The 27,577-nt window shown below is 45.7% G+C and overlaps 1 protein-coding gene across 1 annotated transcript in view; it reads right to left on the minus strand.

Annotated features, from left to right (window-relative positions):
• Positions 1-3,325: 3,325 nt before the first annotated feature.
• The window catches only part of luzp1 (leucine zipper protein 1), a 46,477-nt gene continuing 22,225 nt past the window's right edge, over positions 3,326-27,577 (minus strand). Inside the window, exons 2-6 of the mRNA XM_086126690.1 lie at positions 16,385-16,734; positions 14,094-16,311; positions 13,344-13,930; positions 13,112-13,264; positions 3,326-3,551 (exon numbers count right to left, since the gene is read on the minus strand). Of these exons, the coding sequence (XP_085982816.1) occupies positions 3,351-3,551; positions 13,112-13,264; positions 13,344-13,930; positions 14,094-16,311; positions 16,385-16,507 (3,282 nt within the window). The 5' untranslated portion in view covers positions 16,508-16,734 and the 3' untranslated portion in view covers positions 3,326-3,350. The remainder of the gene's footprint in view (positions 3,552-13,111; positions 13,265-13,343; positions 13,931-14,093; positions 16,312-16,384; positions 16,735-27,577) is intronic.

Here is a 27,577-nt window from a genome sequence, read left to right on the forward strand (position 1 = left end):
TGTGAGAAATGAACTTAAACACGCGCACAAAAAAAAAAAACTCTCCAGGAGTGTGTCACAACACAACAACAAATATATATATATCGTTCTTAAAACGAAGATGGACAAATATATTCCATTAATAAGGCCCACTTTACAAAATTACATGATTTTACCTTAAATAAAATCTATACGTTTCCAAAATAAGATATATATTTTTTTCTTCGAACAAAGAAATAAAATGGCCATCCAGCTGGACTACAAAAATGGCGGGATGATTTTGGCACAGGCTAAGATACACAGGGGGCCCAAAAGTCATTCCATATAGAACTACTTTGATGTGACTTGAATGAAAACAGGTATACAAAGCAGGTTTTGACCAGCAAAAAAAAAAAAAAAAACCTGAAGGTGGGGCTATAATTCATTGCAGATCTTAAAAGTTAAGTGCTGGTTAAGTGCAGATTACAGTCTACCCAGTAACACCATGACCCACTAAGAACAATAGGGAGGGTGGAAAAAAAACGAGTACATCTTAAGTCGAGTTCAAAATAAAATGTTTGTACAGATGCCACAAGAGGATTTGTGGGAGAAGCAATCTCCTGGATGACCGCTAACACTGCCAAAAAACATGACATATGAGGCACCAGTGCCAACAGGTTGCGATTAAAAATATATATATTTTAAAATCTACAGTCTATGAACCTAATGATTAAAATAACGAATGCGATTCCTAAGATTCATGTTCCTGGCCGTGAGTTTCTAGGCCACTTCTCAGAAACCTCAAGCACGTCAGAGAAGTTTCTGACAGCTGGGATCGAAAGATCATCCCGAATGTAAGCTAGTAAAGGGACGATCATTTAACGGTGGGATCTGAGGATGTGTCACCAGTGTCCTACTTAAAAGAAATCCTAGCGCGGTGAAATCATACTTTGGACAGGAGAGCAAACGTTTTTTTTTGCAAGAAATTTGGACAAGTAATAAAAAGTAAGTCCAAGTAAAAACATGGACGCCAGGCTTTATCCGGATCCGAGATTTTGGAAGAACGGCAGATAGAGTTTGGAAAACCTCAAAACCCTGTCAGGAAAACCAGTGGCTGGTTTCTTCCTGAGACAAAATCTTTCGCATAGTGGAAGGTAAGGAAGGAATCAGTGAGGGAGCTCGGAACCAAAATCCTAGCCAGGTGATGTCATACAAAAGACAAAAAAAAAACAAAAAACAACAACAATTCTTCATGAGGATCCTGGACAACCGTGGATGGTGTTGCTAGTTTTTGGAAGCTTGTAAAGAAGTAGCAGGTGGATGGAGTTTCGAAAGACCAAAAACAGGACGTCAACAGCTGGGATGTTCCTGAGAAAAAAAAAATCCCTTCCCAAAATCTCCAAAGATAAAGGTACCAGGGGAGGCGGGGGTGCAAATTTATCGGTGGGAAATCACGTTGTCACCAGGAGGCTACCTTAAATAATCCAGACCAGGTTTTGCACTTTGGACGGAAAGCCCGAAGCTCTTCACAAGAATCCTGGACAACTCAATTACAAAAACGGATTTGGGGCTTTCTCTGGATGGCAAAAACGATTCATATGCAATTTTGAAGATAATTCACCATTCAAAAGAATGCCACTCACCGCAAGCGTATTTCAGAGCAATCGGATGGACAGTGAGCCCTCGCTATATCGCACGTCATTTATCGCGGCTTCACTACATCGTGCTTTTTTTTTTTTCTGTTCAAAGTACTGTATTCAGAAAAAGAAAATGCCCAGTGACTCAGATGTTTTGTACATGCCTGTACACATGATTGGTTCCCGGCGTGACGTTGATCAATGAGAACACGAGTGGATTTATTCCGTGAGCTGATTGGCTGCGCATCTTCGCGGCCCCGCCCAGCACCTTCCCTTGTGTCTCGTCACGCTGTTGACTCTCATTCGCCTGCCTCTCTCTGGCATACTTTCTTCTGTTGTGTTTGCTACGTGTGCGGCAGGAGGGGGGAGGGGGTCAATTGTCTTATCGTAAACATGTCGGCTGCGCGGGGATAGCTGGCCAGGAGCTAGCTGGAGGCTACACCGTCAGAGGATAAAGAGAAAGATACGCCACCAAAACAAAAAATCCACTTTGCCACCACTTGCATTTTCACGTCCATTCAAATTTCACTTAAACTCAAAATTTGGCCGGCGTGTGAATAAAATTTGCCTAATTTGCATCCCGGTCATCGATGATGTGCAAAAGTACAGTCTGCTGGTAACTCAGGATGCAATGTCTCTCAAAAGCATGAATGAGGACAGATGGAAAGAAAAAAAAAGCACCATGAAAAATCCAGTATATGAAAGATTTAAACAAACAAACAAAAATTCCCTTTCACGTGCATTACATTTGAAAGAGGAAGCAGAAAAGGGGTATGGAAAAATGATAACACAACAGGATGCGAATTACTGTGTGTAATCATGACCAAGCACAGAAACCGTTCCAGTTGCTGGTGGGAAACCTTTTATGGACACGTATTTTGAAATAGGAGAAGTTCTGCATAAAATCGGACATTTTTTTTTTCAGCTTTATATCAGCTCCTCTGAAATCTTTACACCTACTCTATCGTGTGTTCTCGGTTCCCCAGAACTTTTATTCAGAGTGTGTACGTGTGTGGAGAAGGGCTTGCTTCGGAACATGCCAAGACAGTCTCAGATGGGAAAGTAATTCGCTTCCTGTTTTGTTTTTTTGTTTTTGGTCACACTGGGAAAAAAACAAAACAAAACCAAAAATCTGCATCCTTTGTCAAGTATCGGCATGACTCAGCGGTTTGTTGTGAGATGACGTGACGGGCTTGATATGGATCTCGCACGTGCCTCTCCTTTGTCATGACTACGAGGTGACTCAAATACATCCAAACAAGCAGAAGAGGATAACGTGCGGTAGCGAGGCCTTCCCTCCGCGATGGTCCGTGCAGGAGAGGAAGAGGAAATGTTTGCGTCTTGATGTGCATTCGAGGTCACAGTTAAGTTTATCTCCGTTTTTTTTTTTTTGTTTTTTTTTTTTAAACATGGCTGGGTTTGTTTTCTGGTCTCTGCTTGTTCTCGAAGCTCCAGTGTGCTGGAGATGCTGTTGCATGATGATCCCTATTCTGGCCATCTGTCGGAAAAACAAAGACAGCGAAATCAGAAAAAATTAACAAAGGAGGGAAAAAAAATGTTTGAAGACTTTTCCTTTTTTGTTTTTTGTTTGACCCCCCCCCGAACCCCCCCCCCCCAAAAAAAATTGAAGAGAATTTGTTCAAACCATCCAACAGCTACCCATCAAGTGGGTTAAGCATGTATTATCGATGCGCTAATGGCTAATCTCGATGAGCTCTTCTTACCTGGCTTCCCCCCCCCCCCCCCCAAGTTGTGCTAACGATGTTCGGCCTGGCGATGGGTCCAGACCCGGCCGCCTGCGCCGCTCCTTCCTGACGCTTGACCACGACTGGACCACTGCTCCCCTCTGGACGACGAGCCCGTGGTCTTGGGCGACCGATCGTAGGAGCTCCCCGGGGGGACGGAGTTGGTGGCGGAAAGGTGCTGTCTCCATGAGACGTTGTCGGCATTTGCACCCTGGGGAGAAAAAAAAAAGTGAGTGAACGAAAGTGGGTGAGAAAATTGTGCCAACCCAAAAGTATGTGGTTGAAACAAAACAGTGTCCAGTGTCCATAGTGGAAGATCTCAGGTCAAATAATCGCTTGACGATACATATAGTTTACCATGATACCGAAAATGATACTTTGGGTTGTCAGTCTTCAACAGTGGTGTAAGAACAGAAAGAACGCTTGCTTGAAAACATGAAATATAAATTATTTGCAGTATTAACGCATAAAAATCTTACAAACTATGATCCATAAACAGTTTCATATAACTTCAAAATCATCTTACAACATTGGCTGGAAAAAATAAATAAAAGTAATATTATTTGATTAAAAAAAATAAAATAAAGTTTTTCCTCTAACAACCCCGGCTAAACTTGATCGCTTCTGCGCAACCTTCGAAGTTGTAAAAAACCCTTCTATGATGCTAATCCCCATTTCGTGGCCTGTTACGGTGTAGCAGAAAGACAGAAAAAAACTGCACGTCGCTGGCTTGTTCAGAAAATAATGCTCATATTTTTGGGGACTTTTTTTCTTGATGAATTCCCACCGCTGGGGTATTTGATGGGAAAGTTTCCACTGCCGACAAAGTCCTGGAAGTGTCTTTCAGACGTGTAAGGATGTGATATTTGCGTGCGTATGCTAAAAACAAAACAAAACTCCAGTCTGTTTTGTGAGAAAAAAAATCTCCAAGCTCCCCTCAAAAAAAATTTAAATAAAATAAAAACTAACACGGCTCAAAATTAAGAGATTTCTAATTTACTGGCTACAAGGGCACATCCACAACCCCGAATGACCTTTGCAAAGTGAGACTTTTACAGTCATTTCCAGCACTGTAATTATATTTGGTTGGTTTAATGGCTCGGGAGGGCCTTTTTTAATCGGCATTCAGGCTAATTGGCTTTGACTCGAGCCCCGCTGGACTTGCTTTTCGCTGTGCCGCGGAGCGCAACAGGCAGGAAATAAGTCACCCGCCAAGCACACGGAGCGGGCGTGCCCGTTGCGGTCACTTCCTGCTCCGAGTCGCTGAGGGGAGGAAACGTTAGGGTGGCAATCTTCTCCTTGTATGGTCAGCAAGCTGTGAGCCAAAATGGCTTCACGCTCTCCCGGACTGCCAGCAACAAGGGGCTTGCGTTGCGTTTGGAATAATAAGTGGTGTGTTTAAAACACTGGAAAACCACGTTTACACAATGTGAAGGAAAAGGAATGCCAGGCTGTTAAAAAAATAAATAAATGCAGGGTCAGCCCTTTTGTTGTAACAAATGCAAACATTTACTGCATCAAGCGAAAAATGGTCGGAAGATTTTGCTTCCGTGTGAATCGTGGATCCAAATACAGATTCTCCCCCCCCCCCCCCACACACACATTTTCCACTCATTTTTAACCCTTCCAGGGACAGCGGTTACGACAGTTGACATTAATATAAATCAGAATGTATTGTATTGTATGTATTGTATTACCATGTTGTCAGGTTACAGGGTGCATTGAAAGGGTTAAAATGCGGTAGACGCCACACATTGACGGATAATCGGCAACTGCGCGCTTATATGTTCTATCGTGTACTCATAATGACCCCCCCCCAAAAAAAGATACATCGGTTTTGTCACAGTACCACGAGTGGCCTATGAGGGGCAGCATGGTGCCACAGGGCAACCAATGATTAGTCGACGTGGAAGCAGGAAGGAGTTTTCGTTACAGTGTTACGACAAGATGTACGCCTGCGAGGGATTAGATGCCCTGAGAATGAGAACGCGAAGGTGACAGGAAGGAATTTGGAATTAAAGGGGGCAAACTGAAAAGCCCGCGTCCCTGCATAAAGCGCACCGGACGACGAGGCTGTCGATGTTTGTGAGGGTTTGTTGGGAGCGTCTGGCGGAATCCCCTGTCAGAAGGAGTTTCAACTCCCACCTCCGACAGAGCTTTTCCCATGTTCCGGGGGAGACGGGGGACATTGAGTCCGAGTGGACCATGTTCCGTGCCTCTATTGTTGAGGCGGCCAATCTGAGTTGTGGCCGTAAGGTGGTTGGTGCCTGTCGTGGCGGCAACCCTCGTACTCGCTGGTGGACACCAGCAGTAAGGGATGCCGTCAAGCTGAAGAAGGAGTCCTATCGAGCCTTTATGGCCTGTGGGACCCCAGAGGCAGCTGACGGGTATCGACTGGCCAAGCGGAACGCAGCTTCGGTGGTCGCCGAGGCAAAAACCCGAGCGTGGGAAGATTTCGGTGAGGCCATGGAAGCCGACTTCCGGACGGCTTCGAGGAAATTCTGGTCCACCATCCGACGTCTCAGGAGGGGGAAGCAGTGCACCACTAACACTGTGTACAGTGGGGATGGGGCACTGCTGACTTCGACTCGGGACTAGTAGTAGAGTACTTCGAAGACCTCCTCAACTCCACCAACACGTCTTCCTTGGAGGAAGCAGAGTCTGAGGACCCTGAGGTGGGCTCTCCTATCTCTGTGGTTGAAGTCACCGATGTGGTTAAAAAGCTCCTCGGTGGCAGGGCCCCAGGGGTGGATGAGATCCGCCCGGAGTTCCTCAAGGCTCTGGATGTTGTGGGGCTGTCCTGGTTGACACGCCTCTGCAACATCGCGTGGTCAACGGGGAGAGTGCCTCTGGATTGGCAGACCGGGGTGGTAGTCCCTCTTTTTAAAAAGGGGGACCGGAGGGTGTGTTCCAACTACAGAGGGATCACACTCCTCAGCCTCCCTGGTAAGGTCTATTCAGGGGTGCTGGAGAGGAGGGTCCGTCAGGAAGTCGAGCCTCAGATTGAGGAGGAGCAGTGTGGTTTTCGTCCCGGCCGTGGAACAGTGGACCAGCTCTACACCCTTAGCAGGGTCCTCGAGGGTATGTGGGAATTCGCCCAACCAGTCTACATGTGTTTTGTGGACTTGGAGAAGGCGTTTGACCGTGTCCCTCGGGGAGTTCTGTGGGGGGTGCTTCGTGGGTATGGGGTACCGAAACCCCTGATACGGGCTATTCGGTCACTATACCACCGATGTCAGAGTTTGGTTCGCATTGCCGGCAGTAAGTCGGAATCGTTTCCAGTGAGGGTAGGACTCCGCCAAGGCTGCCCTTTGTCGCCGATTCTGTTCATAATCTTTATGGACAGAATTTCTAGGCGCAGCCGAAGCGTTGAGGCCACCGTTTTGGTGGCCTCAGTATTGCATCCCTGCTTTTTGCAGATGTGGTGCTGTTGGCTCCTTCAAACGGGGCTCTCCAACTCTCACTGGAGCGTTTCGCAGCCGAGTGTGAAGCGGTTGGGATGAAAATCAGCACCTCCAAATCTGAAACCATGGTCCTCAGTCGGAAAAGGGTGGAGTGCCCCCTCCGGGTCGGGGGAGAGATCTTGCCCCAAGTGGAGGAGTTTAAGTATCTTGGGGTCTTGTTCACGAGTGAGGGCAGGAGGGAGCGAGAGATCGACAGGCGGATCGGTGCAGCGTCTGCTGTGATGCGGACGTTGTATCGGTCTGTCGTGGTGAAGAAGGAGCTGAGCCGAAGGGCGAAGCTCTCAATTTACCGGTCGATCTACGTTCCAACCCTCATCTATGGTCACGAGCTATGGGTCGTGACCGAAAGAACGAGATCCCGGATACAAGCGGCCGAAATGAGTTTTCTCCGCAGGGTGTCCGGGCTCTCCCTTAGAGATAAGGTGAGAAGCTCGGTCATCCGGGAGGGGCTCAGAGTCGAGCCGCTTCTCCTCCACATCGAGAGGAGCCAGATGAGGTGGCTTGGGCATCTGATTCGGATGCCTCCTGAACGCCTCCCTGGTGAGGTGTTCCGGGCATGTCCCACCGGGAGGAGACCCCGAGGAAGACCCAGGACACGCTGGAGTGACGATGTCACCCAGCTGGCCTGGGAACGCCTCGGGATCCCCCGGGGAGAGCTGGAAGAAGTAGCTAGGGAGAGGGAAGTCTGGGCTTTCCTGCTAAAGCTGTTGCCCCCGCGACCCGGCCCCGGATAAGCGGTAGAAGATGGATGGATGGATGGATGGCAGAGTGAACACGGCTTCACGTCTGTGCCGCATAGAGTCACACAACGTTTGCCACCTGGGAACTCCATTGAACAACTTTTTTTTTTTCCTTCCCCACTTGAGCTCGGCGAGACACATATTTTCCTCACTTGACAATAAAATGTCACGTCTTCCAGAATAAATGTTCTTACAGTTCAGGCAAAAGTAAAGTCGGTTGGCGAGTGTGAGAACTTGTCCACGTGTGGCTTTGAGTCAATATTTGGCTAAGAGGAACGTCAGCTCCGCTATAAATGCTGTTAATGTGTCCCGGCAGAGTAACAGCCACCGACCAAGTTCTGGCGTCATCACACATAGCGGCTCCTGTTCACGTGTATGAATGCTACGAAATGGCAAATTTAAACAGGAAATTGCGTCTGGCAACAAAGAAAACACTCAAGTCAGCCTGGCTTATTAGGAATGAACTTGGCAGACTGCTCTCAATTAGGCTTTCCCAAACTGGGGGTCGGGACCTAAAATGTGTTTTATTGGGTTCAATGTAAAATGCTGTAAGCCATTTTACTGGCCATCACGCAATTTCTTGTAGCGGTCATAATGTCCAATTCATTTCTTCTGCATTCCTTGTTATGAGTTAAGGGTTTACGGTTCATAAAGTTTTGGTTCGGGAGAGTAACGCAAATTTTACACTCTAATGGCGGCAGCGACAGAAGCCCCGATTGGAGGACAGGCTAAAATGCTTCATGTACGTGTAAAAATAACGTCGCTGAGTGTGAGGAAAAAGTGTCACCAAGATTCATGTGCACATGCCTACTCATGCCCACTTCAACCGATGAAAATAGCAAAACAATCAGCCGAGTATTTGGGATTTTGAAGCCTTTTTCTCCCCCATCGATGTTCATTATCCAGAAAACGTTTAACGTGGAATAATGTTGAAATGGACAAAATCCCACGACGCACTACGTTCTGGGGAAACTGGGCAGCCGTTGCCGTTGGGAACATTGTGGAAATGTAGCCTAACCAAATTTGGGGAAAGCGTGCTCTAGCCTCGATGAACGTGCTGAGGTGTTTAAGGAAAAATGTACAGCTCGCGTCCGGCAAGTGATCCGCGCTGCCTGCAGATTTCAGCGTCTGCGGAAGCAATTACATCGCCACTTCCCAACCTGTCTGCCCTTTGTCTCGCATGCAATTTTTAAAGAATGACTTTGCCATGCGGAGCAAAATTATGAAATGACCTCTTCCAATGCGCTCCGTTCTAGAGTTCAGTTGACACGTGTCAGAAAATCGGTGGTCACGCTTGATGAGTCCGGATAAAGGTTAATTCAAAGGCTACCTTGAACCGCTTTTTGTGGTCGGATCGACATCGGCCTGCTTGCCGTGTCATATTCCAGACGTTCAGTACACCTCGCCTCTGATTTTAGACTCAACACGGGATTTTTTATTTTTTTTTGGCGGGGTGCCTTTCTCATTAGCTGTCACAAAATAGATCTCATTCACGGAAGCATAATGAGGTTTCCCGATGCCTTTACTGAATTCATTTCATGTACCATTCAAAGTGGAGCCAGTCCTGGGCAATTTGGTGTGAAAGTCTTAGGGCAACATTAAATTAGCTATTTTAGCAAAAACACTGCGTGACCCTGTCCAGTAGAACTACAATGTCACTCAGTAGAATGTCATATTTGTGTTTGTTTGACCATCTGTTTGTGAGTTAAAAAGAGACTTGCTGATTTGTGGAAGATGACTAAGAACGACCTAGAGCACCACAAAACGTGTTCTTCCTTAAGCCAGCCATGGCTCATCCTCACCCTTAAAAAAAAGACCAGCTCTGTAAACGTCAAAGCTTTAAAATCGAAAAAAAAAAGTTTGCCTGATAATCAATGAGGCTGGTTAGCGCGTCGACCTCACAGTGCAGAGGTCTCGGGTTCAATCCCGACTCCGGCCTCCCCTGTGTGGAGTTTGCATGTTTCCCCCGTGCCTGCGTGGGTTTTCTCCGGGTACTCCGGTTTCCTCCCACATTCCCAAAACATGCACGGCGGGTTAATGGAACACTCGAAATTGTCCCTCGGTGTGCGTGTGAGAGCGAATGGTTGTTCGTCTCTTTGTGCCCTGCGATTGGCTGGCAACCGGTTCGGGGTGTCCAAAGACGGACCCTTGTGAGGATAAAGTGGATCGGAAAACGGATAGCTGGATGGATGATAATCAATGATTGTTCGGGTCAGGCTGACTGCAAGCCACTCAAAAGCAATGAAGTGTTGTCTCCTCCTTGAATGACGATTGATTTGTTGGGGTACAGCAAGCTGACATCTGCAATTTCCTTCCTCCTTGGTTCATGACCAAAGAATAAATGTACAGACGTTCTTTATGTCTGGAACAATGGAAATTGCGCTGATTTGGAGCAAATTATTATGCACCAATCAAGCCAGTTTAGGATGCATTCATAGTCTCCACGCAAGCCTCGTAATAATACAAGCCTCCACTGTCAACCTTTGACACCGCAATCACATACTAATCCCCCACCTCCCACTGTCCTGACTGCAGCTGTATTTATCCAAACCTCTCGGGATTGAACACAGTACAGACCAGTGAAAATGTGCCGGCAATCCAAGCCAAACATTATTGGCCGTACTAAAAGAAATGCCGAGAAGACTAACAATGACCACCATTTGAACTGTGTTTTTCTTGCAGTCTGGTCAATTTGTGTCGCTAACCGCCACTCTCCAAATGAAGTGACCACTTTGTTGCTCCACAAAAAAAAAATAAAAATCAGGATGAACGAGGTTCCATCGGGGCTGCAAATCAAGCAAATGGGTTGAGGAAATTCCCTAAATGCACAACTGACTAAACGCTGAATGAAGGAGGCAGGCGGTACGTCGGGTCATTGCTGAATGACCACATCTGAGCTGCAGGACGGGAGCGGGTGGGTTCTGGGGGGTGGGGGTCTTTCTGAAAGTTCTTTCTGAAAGCGGCTCCATGGTAACCACTCAAGGATGACTGATGTTAGACGGGGTCAGGTAGAGGAGACAAAGTGAAAGAGAAAACATTGCCTCTGAGCTTTTACAATGTGTCTGTCAGCGTCCAAGTAATGAAAGAGTCGCGGCCAAGGCCTTCGAGTGAAGATGAGGTGGACCCTGACCCATGGCAGAATTCCACATCTTGAGGAGTCGATTCCACAGTGCTTCAATCTTCCATGGTTTGAATAGCTAATTATTCAAGAGTGGGTGGTGGGCTTCCGACCGCTCTATACTTGTGCTTGACTCTGTGAAGCAACGGAGGGGAAGAAGTCCCCTGGACAGTGAGTTTAATCGTCTGGCTGGAGATGACAGACCTCAGCGGAGTTTCCAGTGTCGGGGGTAGTGCGGTGTGGGCTCATCTATGCTCCCAATATATATAGCAAAAACACCAGTGGCTGTTCTGTATTTGATCAGCTTTGAATATGTATTTTCCCCAAATACAAAGCAGAAGTTTTTTTTTCTGGGAGTGCTGATACGTCGGTCTTCCAGGAGACCGACAGAAATTCGACTAAAATGAAGGCACAGTACAGACGGAAGGCATATCCAACAAAACTGCCTTTAGGTGGTTCGCGTACAGTGGTACCTCTACTTACGAACGTCTCTTCATATGAAATTTTCAAGTTCCGAAACGGCTCAACAGGAAAATATCGCCTCTTGTTACGAAAGAAATGTCGAGATATTAAAGGTAAAAATACAGTGTGGGGTGCCACTCGCAGCTCAGAGTTTTCTGAACGCAACTTACTTATAGCTGCTTTGCCATTGGCTACAACCGAGCATCATCCTGACATCCCATTGGCTAAGAGGGACCTCTACCGTATGTGTCTATGCAGCGTCCTCGTCATTCGCCCCTCGGGCCATGAGGCATTCCGATAGTTTTAACTAAATGTGAATCACCCAGAAAAAGTGTTCACCAGTCGGGCGATCGCTCACTATGCGGATGTTTGCCTTGGACATTTTCGAAGGATCGTTAAAAGCCAAACGTCCTTGGATCAGTTCTTTACAAAACGCCAGGCAAAAACCACTTCGGAGGGAGAACATGAACTAAGGAGGGCAAAAAAACGATGAGGACGCAGTTAAAAGTTAAAAGACCGTCATTTTTATTATTTAATCTCTTCTTTGCTTTTTACATTCTGCGCAACTCTCATTTATTGCGCAATAATCTAATTGTAACATGTATTTGTTACATATTTTGATGCAGTCGGAAACATTTATGTCTGAATTTTTTTTTCTTGTAACGGATTAGGGCATTTACATGGAAAACGTGTCTCTACGTACAACATTTTCAAGTGAAGAAATTTCTTCCAGAACCAATTAATTTTTTAAGTAGAGGTACCACTGTATTTATTTATTTTGGCGTGATTTGTGTAGACTGTCAAACAACTTGCTGTCTTGATCTCAGGATGGTTTATTTTAGCAGTGCCTCCTATTTTGTATTCTTTAAAATGAATTCTCAAGCTCTATGCCAAGCAACCAACCATGAGCAAGTATTTCAACAGCTCACAACTCTTTCATTGTATGCAATGCAAAGGTTCTACGTAGTGTTCGAGGACTTGTTAGAGAATTCCAAGTGGTGCCTTGTTAAAACAGATTTTCTCTCAAGTTTCATTTCATTATCCATGACTGGTACCATAGTTTCACCATAATGCGATTTTAAATCAAAACAGCATCATTATGTAGGCATGCGGCTTTTTTTTTTGCGGGGGCTTGGAAAGTGTCATTTTGAATGATTGGAGGTTCAGTTAGAGGTTTTCTTGTTGATCTCTGCATTCCCACAAGGGACTGGCTGGCCTGTGAGTAATCCCGCTCGAAGGCCAATTCCTTGCCATGCAAAATGTGATACCAGAGTATGTGGAATATTTCCTCGCTGTAAGATTTTAAAGTCGCGTTTCCTCAGTTAAAATCCGCCTATGTGACAAGACAACATCCATAAATGGATAATCCTCTGCGATAACGTTCTTTGAAATATTTGGACAATTTGGACCGACGGTGATGAATGGTTCTCTTCCAGTGTACTGTATATTTGATGTTTGCTTGGCATTAATTTAAGCAAGAAAACACAAGATTCTTTCCCAGCCTCGCTTACTTTATCATTCTGACAGAAAGAAATGTTATTGGAGCCGTGGAGCCCACTCGATAAGCAATTACTATCGCCGCAGAACTTTCCCCTGACATTAAATTCAATTCGCTGCAGTCATTAGCGAAAGGAACTATGAATGCAAAACCACACTAATATAAAAAAAAAATAGAGGCATGTTGATGCCACACATCTTGCAGGTGGCGCGCACAAATACAGGAAAACTATTTTCTTCTCTTGGAGGTATTTCAAGCCTTCTTTTCCAGTTGTTAATAGCTTATTCATTTCCACCCTCTGTGACTTTTGGTCCCACCCTTTTCCGTTTTATGCCGTGTGGGAACGCAAGACTGGTGCACGCTGAGCTAACACTCAAGTAGCAGAAAATGGTGGAAACTGTGGCATAATGTACTGATGTTTGCTTGAATCTAGCATATCGCTCCTCTCATTTATTTTTGTAGCAGCACGTCAGGAGTCATCAGTTGTACCTGTGGCCGTTGCGAGTATGGGCGGCTCCACGACTGAGAGGTAACGGGCGCGTGAGACACAGTCCTTCCGAGGGCTCCCGCTTCCAACTTGGCACTTCCACCACGATGGAGCGCCAAGTCCTCCGCGTCTTTGTCAACGGTCCGCGTGCTCATCTGCAACAACACAAACGAATCAGTCTTGCAACGCCGACTACCAGCTTGTCTGAATATGGCCATTTTTAAAAGGCCTTACATCCGCCAAGGACGGCTTGGCTGCCCTGAGAGCAGAAACAATCCCGGTAGTTCTCGATCCATGGCTCACAGAGTCCTCGGAGTCGACCGTTGTTGCCAGATAAGCCCTCCACGTTGTTGCGCTTTCGGCCTCATCCTCAGAACCCCCTTCCGTAATCATCCTTCCTCCCGCTCTTCGTCTCCCCTTTTCATCGGATGCAATGCCTTTGTTCTTCCAAGTGGTTCTCACGGTTACATTCTTTGCGTCTGGGATACGCTCTTCTTGGGAGTACTGTGTAAGACTTTGGTTTTGCCAGCTGGTGAAAGTGGTGCTGCTATTAGAGCTTTCGAAGGCCGAATCCGTGTCGTTGAGGTCAGCAGAGGTAGCGTCTGGAGAATGGTGGCTAAAGCCGCTGCTGTGTTGGTAGGCCGTGTGCCTCATGGCTGTTTCGACTCTGGAGGTGCTGTGGAGTCTGGATTTGGATGAGGAATCGTTGTGGTGATCTGTTCCAGGGTCCTGGTCCTGGCTTGACCGCATTGTGATCTCACTCTTGGGGATGGAGATTTCATAAGGGACCGAGACGCTGCCATGGTGTTCGCCACTTGGGCCTATCCAGTGAAAGAAGCGAGAATGAATTCGATATCTGAGTACATAGATACATATAATTCAACTTCTAAATAAAACACAGATTTTGAATCGGCACTGTTGGATTGTGGTGATACTAAAAACTTCTGGGAGGGACTCAAGTGATTTGAATGACGGTCAACTTACCTATGAGAAAGTTACTGGTGGAGGTGTGGCGTTCCTTGGCGGACAAGGGCTCACTGGACACACTGCTGCTGCGACTGCTGTTTCTGGAGGAGCTCGGGTCATTGGGATAGATTGTTATACTGCTCGTGATTTTACTGGTGTTGGTCAACGTGGGTTTGGTGGATATCCTGGGCTTGCCGTTAGCGGGCAGGGGCTCCGAAATCATCATTTCTTTCCTGTCGATCTCAACAATGGCCGGTTTGATGACCGCTTTAGACCTCAGCGCCTCACGCGGACTGCAAACGCGCTGGACTTCGAGCCCCGATGAAGCATTACCGCCTCCCTCGGCTAAATGTGCTTTCTCTTCGTCGAATGAGCTCCTGGAGGAAGAACCCTCTGAATGCGAGTCCTTGACCTGGGAAAAGCGAGAATATCTCGAGGTTGCAGGCCTACCGCTCTGAGTTGTAGTAGTCGTTTCATTCACAGTCTCCGGTTCTGAGGGCCTTGAACCGGTCGACTCGGTTTCTGAAGCAGAGGAATGACCCTCCGACCCCTGGTCATTTGGCAGCAGTTGATTGACATTGGATCTGTAAGCTTTGTAGGATCCGTTAGCCTTGGACAGGCTGGAGGTGACAGAGGCGGAATGTTGAACAGGGTCTATCGATTCCTGGTCCGAGGTGAGCTCCGTGTCCTTCTCCAGTGCAGCGGTACTGCTCTCGGGCACAACATCCGAGTTGTTTGATTCCGTGTCACTGCCGCCGTACAATTTTGACATTTTTTCCATTCGGCTCTTTTTGGTGTCCCCATCACTCTGTCTGTGAGCTGTCCTCAGGGGCTTCTGGTCATGAGCTGCTGGGGGGTAGCGACTAAGAACAGACACCTTTTTAATATCACTGGACGGTGTATTTAAAGAGCTGTACATTGTTCCCTTGTATGCTTTTTCCTCAGTTCCTCTGCCCGTGTCTTTTATTCCGTTATCGGATGAAACAAGCGCATTTGGGGTTTTGGGGGTCCTCCTACTTTTGTGTGCAGGACTGATGGCTCTATTAAGGGAAATCGCAGAACTTTCCTCCGAGTTGCCGAGCTCTTTAGTTCTCAGCTTGGTTTCTCTCTTGTGCTGAGGAGACAACTCCCTCACCCGGTGCTTCGGTGAGCCGGGCTCTGTGACCGATGCAGCGCTCCGATATTTGGGCTTCTCTTGCCTGAAACTTCCCTTCGCAATCTCTTCATTCTCCGCTTTGCCATTCTCCAGGTGCTTGGCAGGGCTGCTGGGGCAGAAGTTAGCACTTCCGTTGCCTTCCTTATCCACGTTACCAGTTCTGTGGCCTCCGATTCCGCCTTTGCTACACAGCTGTGTCCTGAGCTCTTCCACCTGCTCGCTCAGTTGGCGAGCCCGGTCGCGTTCCATCTGGAACTTTTCGTGAAGCTCGCCGTTTTTTGACTCTGAGCTCTTCAAGTCATCCTCCACAATCTCCAGCTGTTTGAGGCGGTTCTTAAGCCGTTCCACTTCCTGTGTCAACTCCTTCACTTTGTTGTCCTCCTCGGTTGACCCTGCAAGGCCACTATTCTTCTGATTTTCTGATTTATTCAGCAGGCCAATGTTATAGTCGAGGCTCTTCTTGCGTCCGGTCAAGTTACTGGCGTGGATGCCTGTAGAAGAAAGCTCCTCTTCAATTCTCGACCTCATGAAGTCCGCACGACCCGGATCTACAGACATGCCTAGGCGCTCCAGTTTCTCCGTCAGCTTGAGAATGATCTTCTCATCTTCTCTTTGCTTCTCTCGTATCCTCTTATGCTCATTTTCAAAAGCCTGGCAGAAACCCTTCAGCTTGTCCAGGTCCGCCGCTAAAGTTTGCTCCGCTTTGTCTAGTTTCACCTCCGACCCCTCTATTTCCTTTAAACGTGCTTTGAGGGCATCCAACTCGGTTGAGAGCTTCCTGGTTAAGTTTTTCTCTTCATTGAGGCTGAGACAGAGCTGGCTACAGTCTGACTTGCTTTTCCCAAAAGCTTCCTCCAGTTTCTCCAGTTCCGCCATCCTCCGCTGTAGATGTTCGATCTCGGCTTTCAGCTCCATTGTTAGGTTTTCCTCTTCCTCCAGTTTCTCTCTGACGGTACGGCAGAGGTCTTCCGCTTTGCGTACCTCCTCATCTTTACCTTGGATTTTCAAGAGGCGTTTCCTCAGGGCCTCGACGTCGGCAAGCAAGGATGAATTGCTGCCTTCTGCCTGGATGATCTTGTCCTGTAGGAAAGAGAGTTTACCTGTTGATTCATTTAGTTCTCTACCGCAAACATCGTTAACAACCGTTACTAACCTGAATGTCGAGCAACTCATCTTCAGACTTCTGCAGCTTGTTGGTGGCTTCCTCCAGTTCATCGAGCCGTCTACTGAGACTTTGTAGCTTGTGCCGCAGGTGGCGATGTGTCATGTCAGACATGGCTACAAAGTTTTTTTGTGTTTCTAGCGTCGTTTGTTTTCTTCAGGTTATTTGAGTGTTTGGAGAGGTCCACATTTGTGTTGTGTTGATCTCAAGTTAAGTTCAACAATGGCCGATGTGAAGGTGGCTCGAATCTATCCGTGGTCTGTCTCGCTGCACTTTCTGCAAGTGGTGCTTTAAGACTTTACGGTTCCTTCAGCTTGGCGTTTACAAGATGAATCCGTCATCTATAGGAGGGAGAGAAGGAAAAAACGCTTTAGTCCACGATGATCGAATAAGCAGTGATGACACCAACAAGAGTGAGATTGAAGAGCTCGACAACAACAAAAAAAAACACATTAAGCACTAATTATTTTTTATGGAACAGCCAAGGACATAAAATGAAGCAAATGTCAACCCAATCATAGACCAACAGTTAGTGGTGCAACACAAATGAGATGCGCAATTTCTTTTTAGCCTAAAGGACAGTGCAGTTTATTCGCCACGTGCTGTTACAATACTGTGCAATTCTTTTCCTTTGTCATTGAAGCACCGTGTTCACGGTTCACCTTGTTTTGTCCTTTTACAAGAAATTGCGATGGGGGCTCAATGTGTGATTGGATGGGGGTTTGGACATGCCTGGACAGGTTGCTCGCACGCATACAGTCTCTCTGCTGCTGTCTGCAACATTGATTTTTATTATTTATTTATTTTTTTGCTCGCCTGCGTGTTTCTGCTGACAGCGGCATTTCTCCATAACCCCGAAATCTATTACCACAGCAACGTCAACATCACAGCATCTCCCCCACAACTCACTTCCACCTTGATGGACATGATCAATGTGCGCATTGTGGCAATAATATCAAGACTCAAGTCAGTCTGCTTCAAAATAGTGCACAGGAAAGACATATGCATCAGTGGGCCCGGAACACACTGTAGCACCACATAATTTATGGTTATTATTATTTAACAGTGAACTATGTAATAACGTAAGAAACTTTTTATCTCCTTATTTAACCACGCCACATTTTGTGATCCAATTTTTACAAAATGCAGGTTTGAAATTAGAATCTAAAAGATACGCTCACTACAACATTGACTTCAAACACGCCAGCGTGAATCACAAAATAAGTTGGTGTTAGCGTGATTCGGAGCCCTGGTGGAATATATAATTGAAAGAAAACATGATGAAAGGTATACATATTTAAATTCAGAAAATTGAAAAAAACAACAAAACGTATCTTTCAAAAATCAAATGGCACATTAGCTTGAAAATGAAGACCCTCAAAAGTAATGTAAACTTATCAAGTCACGTAGCTTGAGTCAAGTCGGGTCTTATGAATAAATCAAGATGAGTTTCCTTACAGTTTAGCCAAGCAAGTCCCGAGTCCTAAAAAATTGGCACCTTAAGTCAGACTCAATTCAAGTCCGCCATCTCTGCTTTGTCGTATCCCATGTTGTCGATGGAAAAGCATCAACGATATTGTGTCGTGCTAAAGAGGGCATCGGATGCTCTGACCTCCACACAACATACGTCCCCAGCATGACATTAGTAGCACACAAAAGGCCGCCTGTCAGTGTTGCCTCCATAAATCAAACAGTTTGCGCTTTTGTCTCATGCATGATTCAGGTGGTGAGTTTTCCTCCTCCAATTGGTCCCCCTTTCATTTTGCTAAGCAGGCGCCGCTATTGACCACGAGGGAGATGAGCCCGAGGGCAGGACAGAACATTTGCACACATCATCATTTATCGACTCGTCTGCAACCTCCCCTTCGTGTCTCCCCTCATTCATGTTCAAAGGGTGAAAACCACTACGAATAAAGACTGTTTGATGTTGTTCTTAAAACAGTTTGTGCTGCTCCATTAAAAAAAAAAAAAAGGAAGATTATCACCGGCAGTCAACACACATCATGGGGCACGACAAGTTTGCCATTAGGGTTTACTCCTGATTTACTTTATATATACTTTCCATTGGTTCGTTTAGGGTGGAAAAAAGTACTCGGTGCACAATTTATTAAACATCTTGATGAAGACAAAACCGAGCACTTTGAAAAGTCAATGTGGCACCGATTACGTTCCTCAAAGAACAACGGCGGGCTCAAAGCACCCCGTAATGCAAAGAGGCTTTTATTCTAATTATGCCGCGCTTTCACGGAGGTTTGGCTGTTTTAGCGAGCGGCGCACGGTTGGAGCGCAAGACAGGAAATGACAACGCACGGCGGGGTTGGGGAAGCGGTCCGAAAAGAAAAAAAAAAAGACAAAGGGGGAAAAGGTTGGACAGACAGCGGGCCAACTGACGTCGAAACACAGTCAATGGCATCATTGTGTCTCGCATGGGCTTGTCCAACACTGGAGCGTTGACGGAGACGTATGTCTGCTTTTCCACGGTTGTCTTGGTGAGGTGGTCGCCGGGAAGTAAACTTGGCTCCTCTGAGTATCCCAAATATAACCAGAAGTAAGCCACTTTCTAATCTTAGCTTTGGGAAAATGTAAGCACCACAAGATAATTACCTTTACTCAAGTAAAGAGAAGTCTCCTATGGTTACCTCTCTTATGCTTTGAGGATCACGCTACAATCAAATGATCCTGAAAAGTCCTGCAATTCAGAATTTGGACAATGTTTTAGTGAAAGGCGGGATGCCGAAATGTCAAAGTTTGAACAACCGCCAAGCATGTCATTGGCATACGGCGCAAAAACTCAGGACACCTTAGTGCAGTTGGACTCAACAAGTTGAATGCACGGAGAGGTCCAAAATGCCTTTGCAGGAAGAGCGATGAGGACATGAGAGTATCATTTAATCCAAGGCCCGATTAATGAATCTGAAATTCATGGTCATCGATGACCACAAACTATCCCCCGCAGACATCTTTTGAATTTTCAGGAAGAGGATAAAAGCACAATGAGAGCGCACTTGCTTGACCTAGAGGGGAAGTTGACAGATTTCAGTTTCAACAATTGTTCCATAAAGTGTACAAAATAAGAACCAGTTCTCCGAACAAAAATTGGCGACGACCAATTCAAGGCTCATTCGATTAAGATTTCTGGACGCAAGTCCGGCTAAATGAAGACATCCACAGCAATGATTCTTGTCCTGCCTACCTCCCATCTCATTGTGTCTTTTCTTTCATTTCTTTCCTCCTTTGCCCCCTCCCTCATCTCTCCCCAGCATCTCACTCTGACACGCACACCAGCACAGCCGAGGGGGCGCTTTTTATGGGCAGCGGCGCGTGCAAAACGACTCTGGCAAGGGCCCACCTCTGCCAAACCAATCAACATACCTGAAGCATGATTATCACGGGGCCGGGCCCTCATTAACTGCATTCATGGTAGAGAAGGGAGAGCTTGATGGCTTATACCAGGGGTGTCCGAAGTCCGGCCGTTTGTGTCTCACCGTCCATGTTTTATTTATTTTTTTTAGCTACTAAAGCATTTGACCTTGTCTGCTGATCTTTAAAAAAGAGTAAAGGTAGGTGGTAGCATGAAAAGTGTAGGTGTTGCAACACCCACATAAATAAGGCGAATATCGGCAAGATAGCGATATTTGGTACCTGTACTTGTTCATCGCTATTAACAAATGGTAATTGATGTCCGACTTTCTTTCACTCAAGTATCAGTGGCTGGTATCGGTCGCCTCCAATAATACCGAATACCTATAAATAAGGCGGGTATCGGGAAGATAGCGATATTTGGTACCTGTACTTGCCCATCCCTATAAACAAGTGGAATTGCACAGTCTCGAGACAACCACATGAAAAAAACATTTTTAGATGTATAATCTTGTTGATATTTGCTCCACAATAAATTAAATTAATTTCAATTGGATCTTAAAATGAGTGTATGACTGATATTAGCCACTCGCACCCTGTAATAAAAGAAAACCCCGTCTCAGCTTGCACTGTGAACACAGGCGGCGGAAAGGAAAATCGAAAGCAGGAAGAAAAAAAAAAGTCATTTCAACAGTGAGCGGGTTACAGAAAAGTCAACATCCGCAGGCTTTAAGCGCTGCAGTTGGTTGCTTTCCTCAACTGTAAATGGAATGTTAAACCATGATTCCAAATATAGTACGCTTTGCTACATTGCACTGTCTTGCACCAAACTAAACTGGGCTCTGACAAATCAAAACACATAAAAGCTACCACAGGTCGGATATTGATGTTCCCAAGAGGAGGGGGAATGATAATAAAACTTATTGGAAAGTCAACTGTTTTTCTCTCTCTCTCTTTTCTCTCTCTCTGAAACATGCACACACGAAGGTTACAATCACACACCATATCATTAAGGCTTTAGCCACTCTCTTCCTGCCCGCCCGCCGCCTTTCTTGTACATTCTGTCCTCCCCACCAAAAGCAGAAGGGAAAGGAACAAAAAAATTAAAAAAATCCACTCGCTCTTGCACTTGACATGAGCAACTTATGGGTTCCAAACTGCTCTGCCTAAAAGATGGTGGTTAATAAAGAGTCCAAGCAAAATAACCTCCACCGCGTCTTCATGTGCAGGATGTTTGCCAGTTAGTCCTTGCAAATGTGTGTTAGTGTGTGTGTGTGTGTGTGTGCATGTGTGTGTGTGTGTGCGTGTGTGTTTAGGGATGCTGGCGCAGCAATGGAAGCCACAAGGTGGTGTCGAGCTGGTGCCCGCATTTTTCCAACAAAGTGAAAACCGGTAGCCCATAATGTTCGGCTTGTCGTTTCCTGTGCTGTCATGTAAGCCTCTCACACCGAAAATCGCGAAAGAAATTAAAGGTTGCGCTACATTTAAGCAGAACACGGAGACACGGAACTATTTTTCCTCAATGATACTGAGAGATGACTTACGGCCTGTATCGCTTGAAATTGGACGTGTTTGGGGAAAAATATGAAGAACATTGCAACGTCAGGAATACGATTATAAAATATGTCCCAGGTCATTTTTTTGTTTGTTTTTACAGTCAGTAAAGTCTTGTGTGCGAAGAAATGTTAAAAAATGAATTGGAAGCGATTTGTATCATTGCACACTCGCCATTAAAAAGTTAACACTGAAGTACAAAAAGCAGGAGCCGTCTATACTGGGGCGGGGGGGGGGGGGGGGTACGGTACTTGTCGGAAAACCCCATCCATCGCAACGGGGCGGGAGGAGTGAGGTGTTAAATCTTCACACCCACTATTCCAGTTCCGGTTCGGTTGTGATGCTACCTCAGTCCCTGTCAGCATAACATAAACCACATTTAAATAAATAACTAAATAAATACTTGAACACATACACATGTACAAATAATCCTAGACAATTACGTGCTTTTGATTATTTTACAAGTCCTAATGGATTAGGTTTGTTTGACTTCTCCGCACTATAAACTTTTATGAGAATGTCAACGTTTGGCAGACTCTCTCTGGTCTTGGCCCAGCAATTTAGAAGTTTTTCGAGGCCCCCTACAGGCCCCCACCGACATCGTGTTGTTGAAGCCCTGAACCCATACGCGAGGGAGAATCAAGAGATGATGGAAATGGGGGAAGTTCATAAATGCCAGGAAAAGGATTTGGGATTTATCATCTCCGTATCGCTTTTTCTGGAACAAATGGCCATTTACAATTGCACTTACACACCCATTTATTGCTTTTCTAATTTGCTTACCCTCACGAGGGTCGCGGGTGTGCAGGAGCCTATCCCAACTGTCTTCAGGCAGTAGGCGGGGCACACTCTGACAATCACAACTAAGGACAATTTAGAGTGTTGCATTCATACGCATGCATGTTTTTGGAATGTGGGAGGAAATCGGAGTACCCGGAGAAAACCCACGCAGGCCCAGGGAGAACATACAAACTCTTTACAGGAAGTCAGGAATCGAACCCTCACCTCTGCACTATGAGGCAGACGTCCTAACCAGTCAACCCATGTGCCACCCCTTTCTTAAAATATTTTTGCAATAATTTTGTCAGAAATAATATGACCATTTCGACAACACTGCATTCAAAATTGGATGTACTTTGTTTAAAGCAATACTTGGACCACCTGCATCAATATGCACATGAATCTGCAAAAGAGTCCGCGCAGCTACCAGGATTCACACCAATGGGCAATTTTGTCTTTAATGACACTAACATGCATGTTTTGGAAATTTGGGAGGAGTACTTCTAGGGGAGTACTCATAGAAAAATCCATGCAAGCCCGCAGACATCATACGAACTGCACAAAGAAGCCGGAGCCAAAATTATAATCCAGAACCTGTCAACTGTGTGCCATAAGTGCTAACCACGACTTCAATGTGCTGCTTCTAAGAACACAGCAAAGTTAGTATTTCCTACCATCGAGTACAAAAGATTTGGTTTAGTTTTTTCATGGAATAACTGTTCATTATCCCTACATGCAATGAAGGAAAAGTAATCCATCTCTGCGGTACAGTCACCGACATGAATTCTAAAAATACAATCCCACAGGCTTGCAAAGAAGACGGAAATGTATTCAAAATAATATTTTTACAATGTAATATGTCCTTGTGTACTATTTATTAGATTCGAGCTCTCTAACTATTTTGACATTACTCTTTGGCAGCGCCATTGACTCGCTATTTAAAGCTACTGTACATTTACAGCTGTTGAAGTACTCTCAGCGATCAGGAGACGTCAGCTAAACTGCTGTACAGACCCAAGCGCGAAGTGGGAAGAAAATAAATAAAGATGTTTGCGTCACAGTTTGACGCCGACAAGAGAACATGCAAACATGATGACACTTGTTGTGTCGACAAACTGTCTGTGTGATTTAAGTGAGTCAGACACACAGACAGGGTTGAGCCAGAGAGTCATCGAGAATTCTTATTCTTTACACATACGCACTATACCTGAACGGTGATGTGCTCGTGCTCACGTTTATTTTGATTTGCAGAACAGTTGGCCTGCGCAGTGTCAGTGACATCCACAAGGCAAGCCGGCCAGAATGGGAGAAAAAAAGTAACCAGTTGCCACCGAGCGTAAAAATGCATTAGCAGGCTTATCGAAGCGCTAAGAGAGATTTATAGTGAAACCGCTACCTCACATCCGTTTTTTCCCCTCCCCCTTTTTTTCTGAGCACGCTCTTCCCAGATGTTGCTGGAAGACTGAGTTTGAAGGAACTGCCAGTAAATCAAGTGTCAAGTACATCTGTAGTTGAAATGTTTCGTGACAGAAATCCCGTTTTGAAACTGGATCGATCCGGATGACGGCAGGTCAACGGAGGTCTCATCTTTCGACCGATGGGTAGAAGAAATCATTGACTTAAATGTTAAGTCATTCTGACAATTGTGTGAAATTCGTTTTGGAAAAATCACGTGTCAAAGACGTCGAGGCGAAATGGCCAACAACCAGCAGCTGTTGTGTCAGTCTCAACTAGGTTGCAGCCTAAAGCAGAGCTGGTGGACCACCAACTCTCCAAATATCCCAAACGAGACAGCCTGTTTATTATTCCAATAGTGGATAATAGAGCCTCAGACCTTGAACGTTAAGGGAGTTAAACAATTTGAAGTTTGAACTAAACATAGGTTACAAAACTTTCCAAAACCCAAACCAAAATGTGGTTTGTGTGCGTGCGCATGTGTGCGTGTGTAAACCCTTTCTGTGGAATAACAGCGATGTAAAGACGGAAAGAAAAACAATACAAATAGAAGAGAATTAAAAAATGAAAACAAACATGAAAGTGAAGTGGTCCTCCAAGCGTCAATGGCTTCACGATCAACAACTATTTTCCTACCTTCTTTCTGCACTTACATGACAAAGCATATGTGGAGCACCAACATACAACAAAAGGTCCACGACGTTCCGTTCTGAAACACTCGAAGCTACATCTGTCTCCAACCTTGTAAAACAGAACATTTCTTCTCAGTGACTCCAAATGTCGCCTGCTCACGCACAAATCAACAGACAAACAAACAAAACACTTTTTCACATTAGTAAGGGGAATTGATTTCGTCTTTTTGTCGTTTGAATCCTGATGGAACCCTTCCTCTCTAGGACAGGGGTGTCAAACTCGTTTTTGTCGCGGGCCACGTTGTAGTGACCATTTCCCTTGGAGGGCTGTTATGACTGTTAAAAGGAAGTCAGGGGTGGGGGGTTTGGTAACAAGAAAATGCTCACAGTAGCTCTCTTATTTATTACATGTGAGAAGTTGAAATTTGAGTCCAGATTTGAGCAATCATCGTAGAAGTTGACATGTTTGACTTGCATTCGCGGCCCACATAAAATGATGTGGAGAGCCAGATCTGGCCCCCGAGCTTTGAGTTTGACACCAGTGCTCTCTGAAAAAAAGGTGCATCTTTGTTCCAACAGCGGAGGACGGATGTGTTTCTTGGGGCTCATCGGTGTCATGCGCACCGCTCTTTGAGAACCACCCGTCTAAGAAACATGACGTCGTCGATGGGAAGTTGACTTATATCCGTGCAGTGGCACAGCTCCTTCGGCTCGTATCAACCAGCAAAATATAACGCCGGTAGGAAAGCAATAACCTCAAAATATTGAGATTCCCATGAATCCATTCTGTGATCAGTAGCCTCACCGGAAATTCAGTCAAATGTCAATCCCGACCAATAACTTCTGTAAAACTTGAACATTAGATCATCACCACGATGCTTGGATCAAGAACATTCACGCTGCCAACATGCGCGGTACTTAACACGCTGCTCTTCCACTTTCTGCCTGGTTACCTTGCTCAGTTACTGTTCACCCTCCCCACACTTTGACGTCAGATGTTTGTTGCAGCTTCACAAGAAAAAGCAAACGCAGGGAGCCCATGGAGTCAAAGTGAGAGAGAGAGAGAGCGAGAGGGGGAGGATGAGTGTGAAGCAAGCCCGCAGAATGCAGAGTAGGAAGCTGCCTGAGTGGATTACTGCGACAGGAATGCAGCAAGCGGGTGCTGAGAGGCAACGGGCAGAGAAGAGGATCGGGACGAGGCGAAGGAGGAGGGGGAGTAGAGGTTGCAGGAGGCAATCGTGATGACGTACGTCAGAGGAGAGATAACAATATGGACTGAAGCACCTTTCCATGACTACATCAACAGGATGAGTCAAGAGTCGTCTCGAATTGAGTGTGTTGGTGGGAATTTTTGTCCCATTCAACCAGGAGAGATTTTTTTTTTTTTAAGGCCAGATGTTACTAACTTTGGCTCACGATATCTCAGTTCAGTTTGGGTCACAAACTACAAAGTAACTCAACAGGGCCTCTGCTGGCTGCAGCCTAGTAGTACGCTCCAGTTGCTTCGGGACATGCTTTATGAATAAAAAAAATATATACAGTTTCATACAAACGTCTGAATTATTAATGAAGAATTTATTAGGTCCGTGCCAATGGTAGAGTCCTGCTCGTTTGCTCCTAAAATGTGAGCTCAAAGAAACATGTATGATACTCGATATTTGTCAGACCACGTTTTGGAACGATTCCACCCTGCCGTGGAATCCAAAACGGGATGTCAGCCCTCATTTTGTGTCATTCTTTGTGAACCTGGGGAGTAGAATTCAAACGTATAGAGCAATAATCATTTTTCTAATGTCTCAACATTGGCGGTGGTCCCCAGTCTCCTGAGTAACTAATTCAACCAGCCATTTGAGCCCAGAAAAATAATTATGTTTACATGTTGACAGCTGAGATGAATGTCACAATTGATACATAACATACTCCGTTTACGATGAATGTGTCAAGCTCTTTTGTGCACCAGGGAGGGGGCGGGGAGGAGGACAACGGTCCCTTTACGGCTCATCATTATGCATTTGTTAAGCGTTTAGCTCCGAGAATCCCGAATAGTTCATGTGAAAGGCAAGAGGCCCCCATATTGTACTTATTGACACCAACAAACATATTAGTGCCGTGATCCGTACGGCGTGATTGAAAAAAAATACAGTAGGGTGCCACTCCTGTGTGCAGCTCGAGGCTACGGGGAAGGAAGCTTGGCGCCGGCATTTGTGCCGACAGGAAACATACTTGCACAAAAAGCTGAGAGGAAGTGGAGAAGAGGTGAGGAGGAGGAGGATGAAGACGGGAGAGGGGTGGGGGTAGATGGGCAAAGGAGAAAAGCAAATTTTCTCAAAAAAGCATTGTTGCAGATGAGCGGAACGAAACCCCAACACCCACCCCCATGCACACACATTTCAGACACATCCTTAATTTCTGACATGTTCACCGCCTCTCCCCAAAGTCTTGATTAGCAAGAAAGCAATTGTCAGTCGCTCACAAAATGCCACCACCTTTTGCTTGCGCCTGCATTTGACCTTCATCAGGGGGCTGACAATGATTTCAGTGTGGAGTGGGTGAGGGCTATGTGATGGAGTCATACTAACATCCCGGGAGTGGATACGCGTTTTGTGGGCTTTGCGATAGACTCATGCATGAGCAGACAAGCCATGTTTGGCCACGGCAACACAAGGCCCTATTCACTTCTCTGGGGAGGCAATGGCACGCACACGCGCACACACACTATTATCATAATCATCATCATCAACAACGACGACCCAAGAAGCTCTCGAGTGCTTCAAAACACACACACACACACACACACACACACACACACACACACACACACACACACACACACACAGCGCAGAAGACGCAGAGGCATTCCACAACAGTAGCATTCCATATGTTTGGTTAAGCAGAGAATCCAGATTGAAGACAGCAGTCTGGACTGAATTAAAAGGATGAACGTTCAGGGAGAAGGACGAGACAAGCGGAAGAACGCCAAATTACAGCACAGTCAAAATTTTGAGCTCAATAAAACTAAGTGGAAAAGTACTCCCCCCCCACCCCCCCCCCAAAAAAAAATTCAAAATTGCCAGCTGACTGTCATAATGTGTCTGACATCAGGATGTCAACAGTCTGCGCATCTCGCTAGACTATCATACCTCGGTTTTCGACCATAATCCGTTCCAGAAGGCTGTTCGATTGGTTCAAAATCCGAAACGATTTTATTAGTCCATGATTAGGGGCTAATACACTATGCAGAAATAACAAAAACAGTCAGATTTGCGTAAATCACAACAGACACGTCTGCTAAACAATGAATGCTATGTCAAATGTAAATCTTCAGATAGACTGCAAAAGACAGTAATACCCCCCCCCCCACAAAAAAATCCCAAAAATAACTACAGAGAAGTAATATCTTCTC

This window comes from Hippocampus guttulatus, chromosome 13 (genome assembly GCF_054856545.1).
Source record: "Hippocampus guttulatus isolate MCC_2025c chromosome 13, RoL_Hgut_1.0, whole genome shotgun sequence".
NCBI classification, from domain to species: Eukaryota; Metazoa; Chordata; class Actinopteri; order Syngnathiformes; family Syngnathidae; genus Hippocampus; species Hippocampus guttulatus.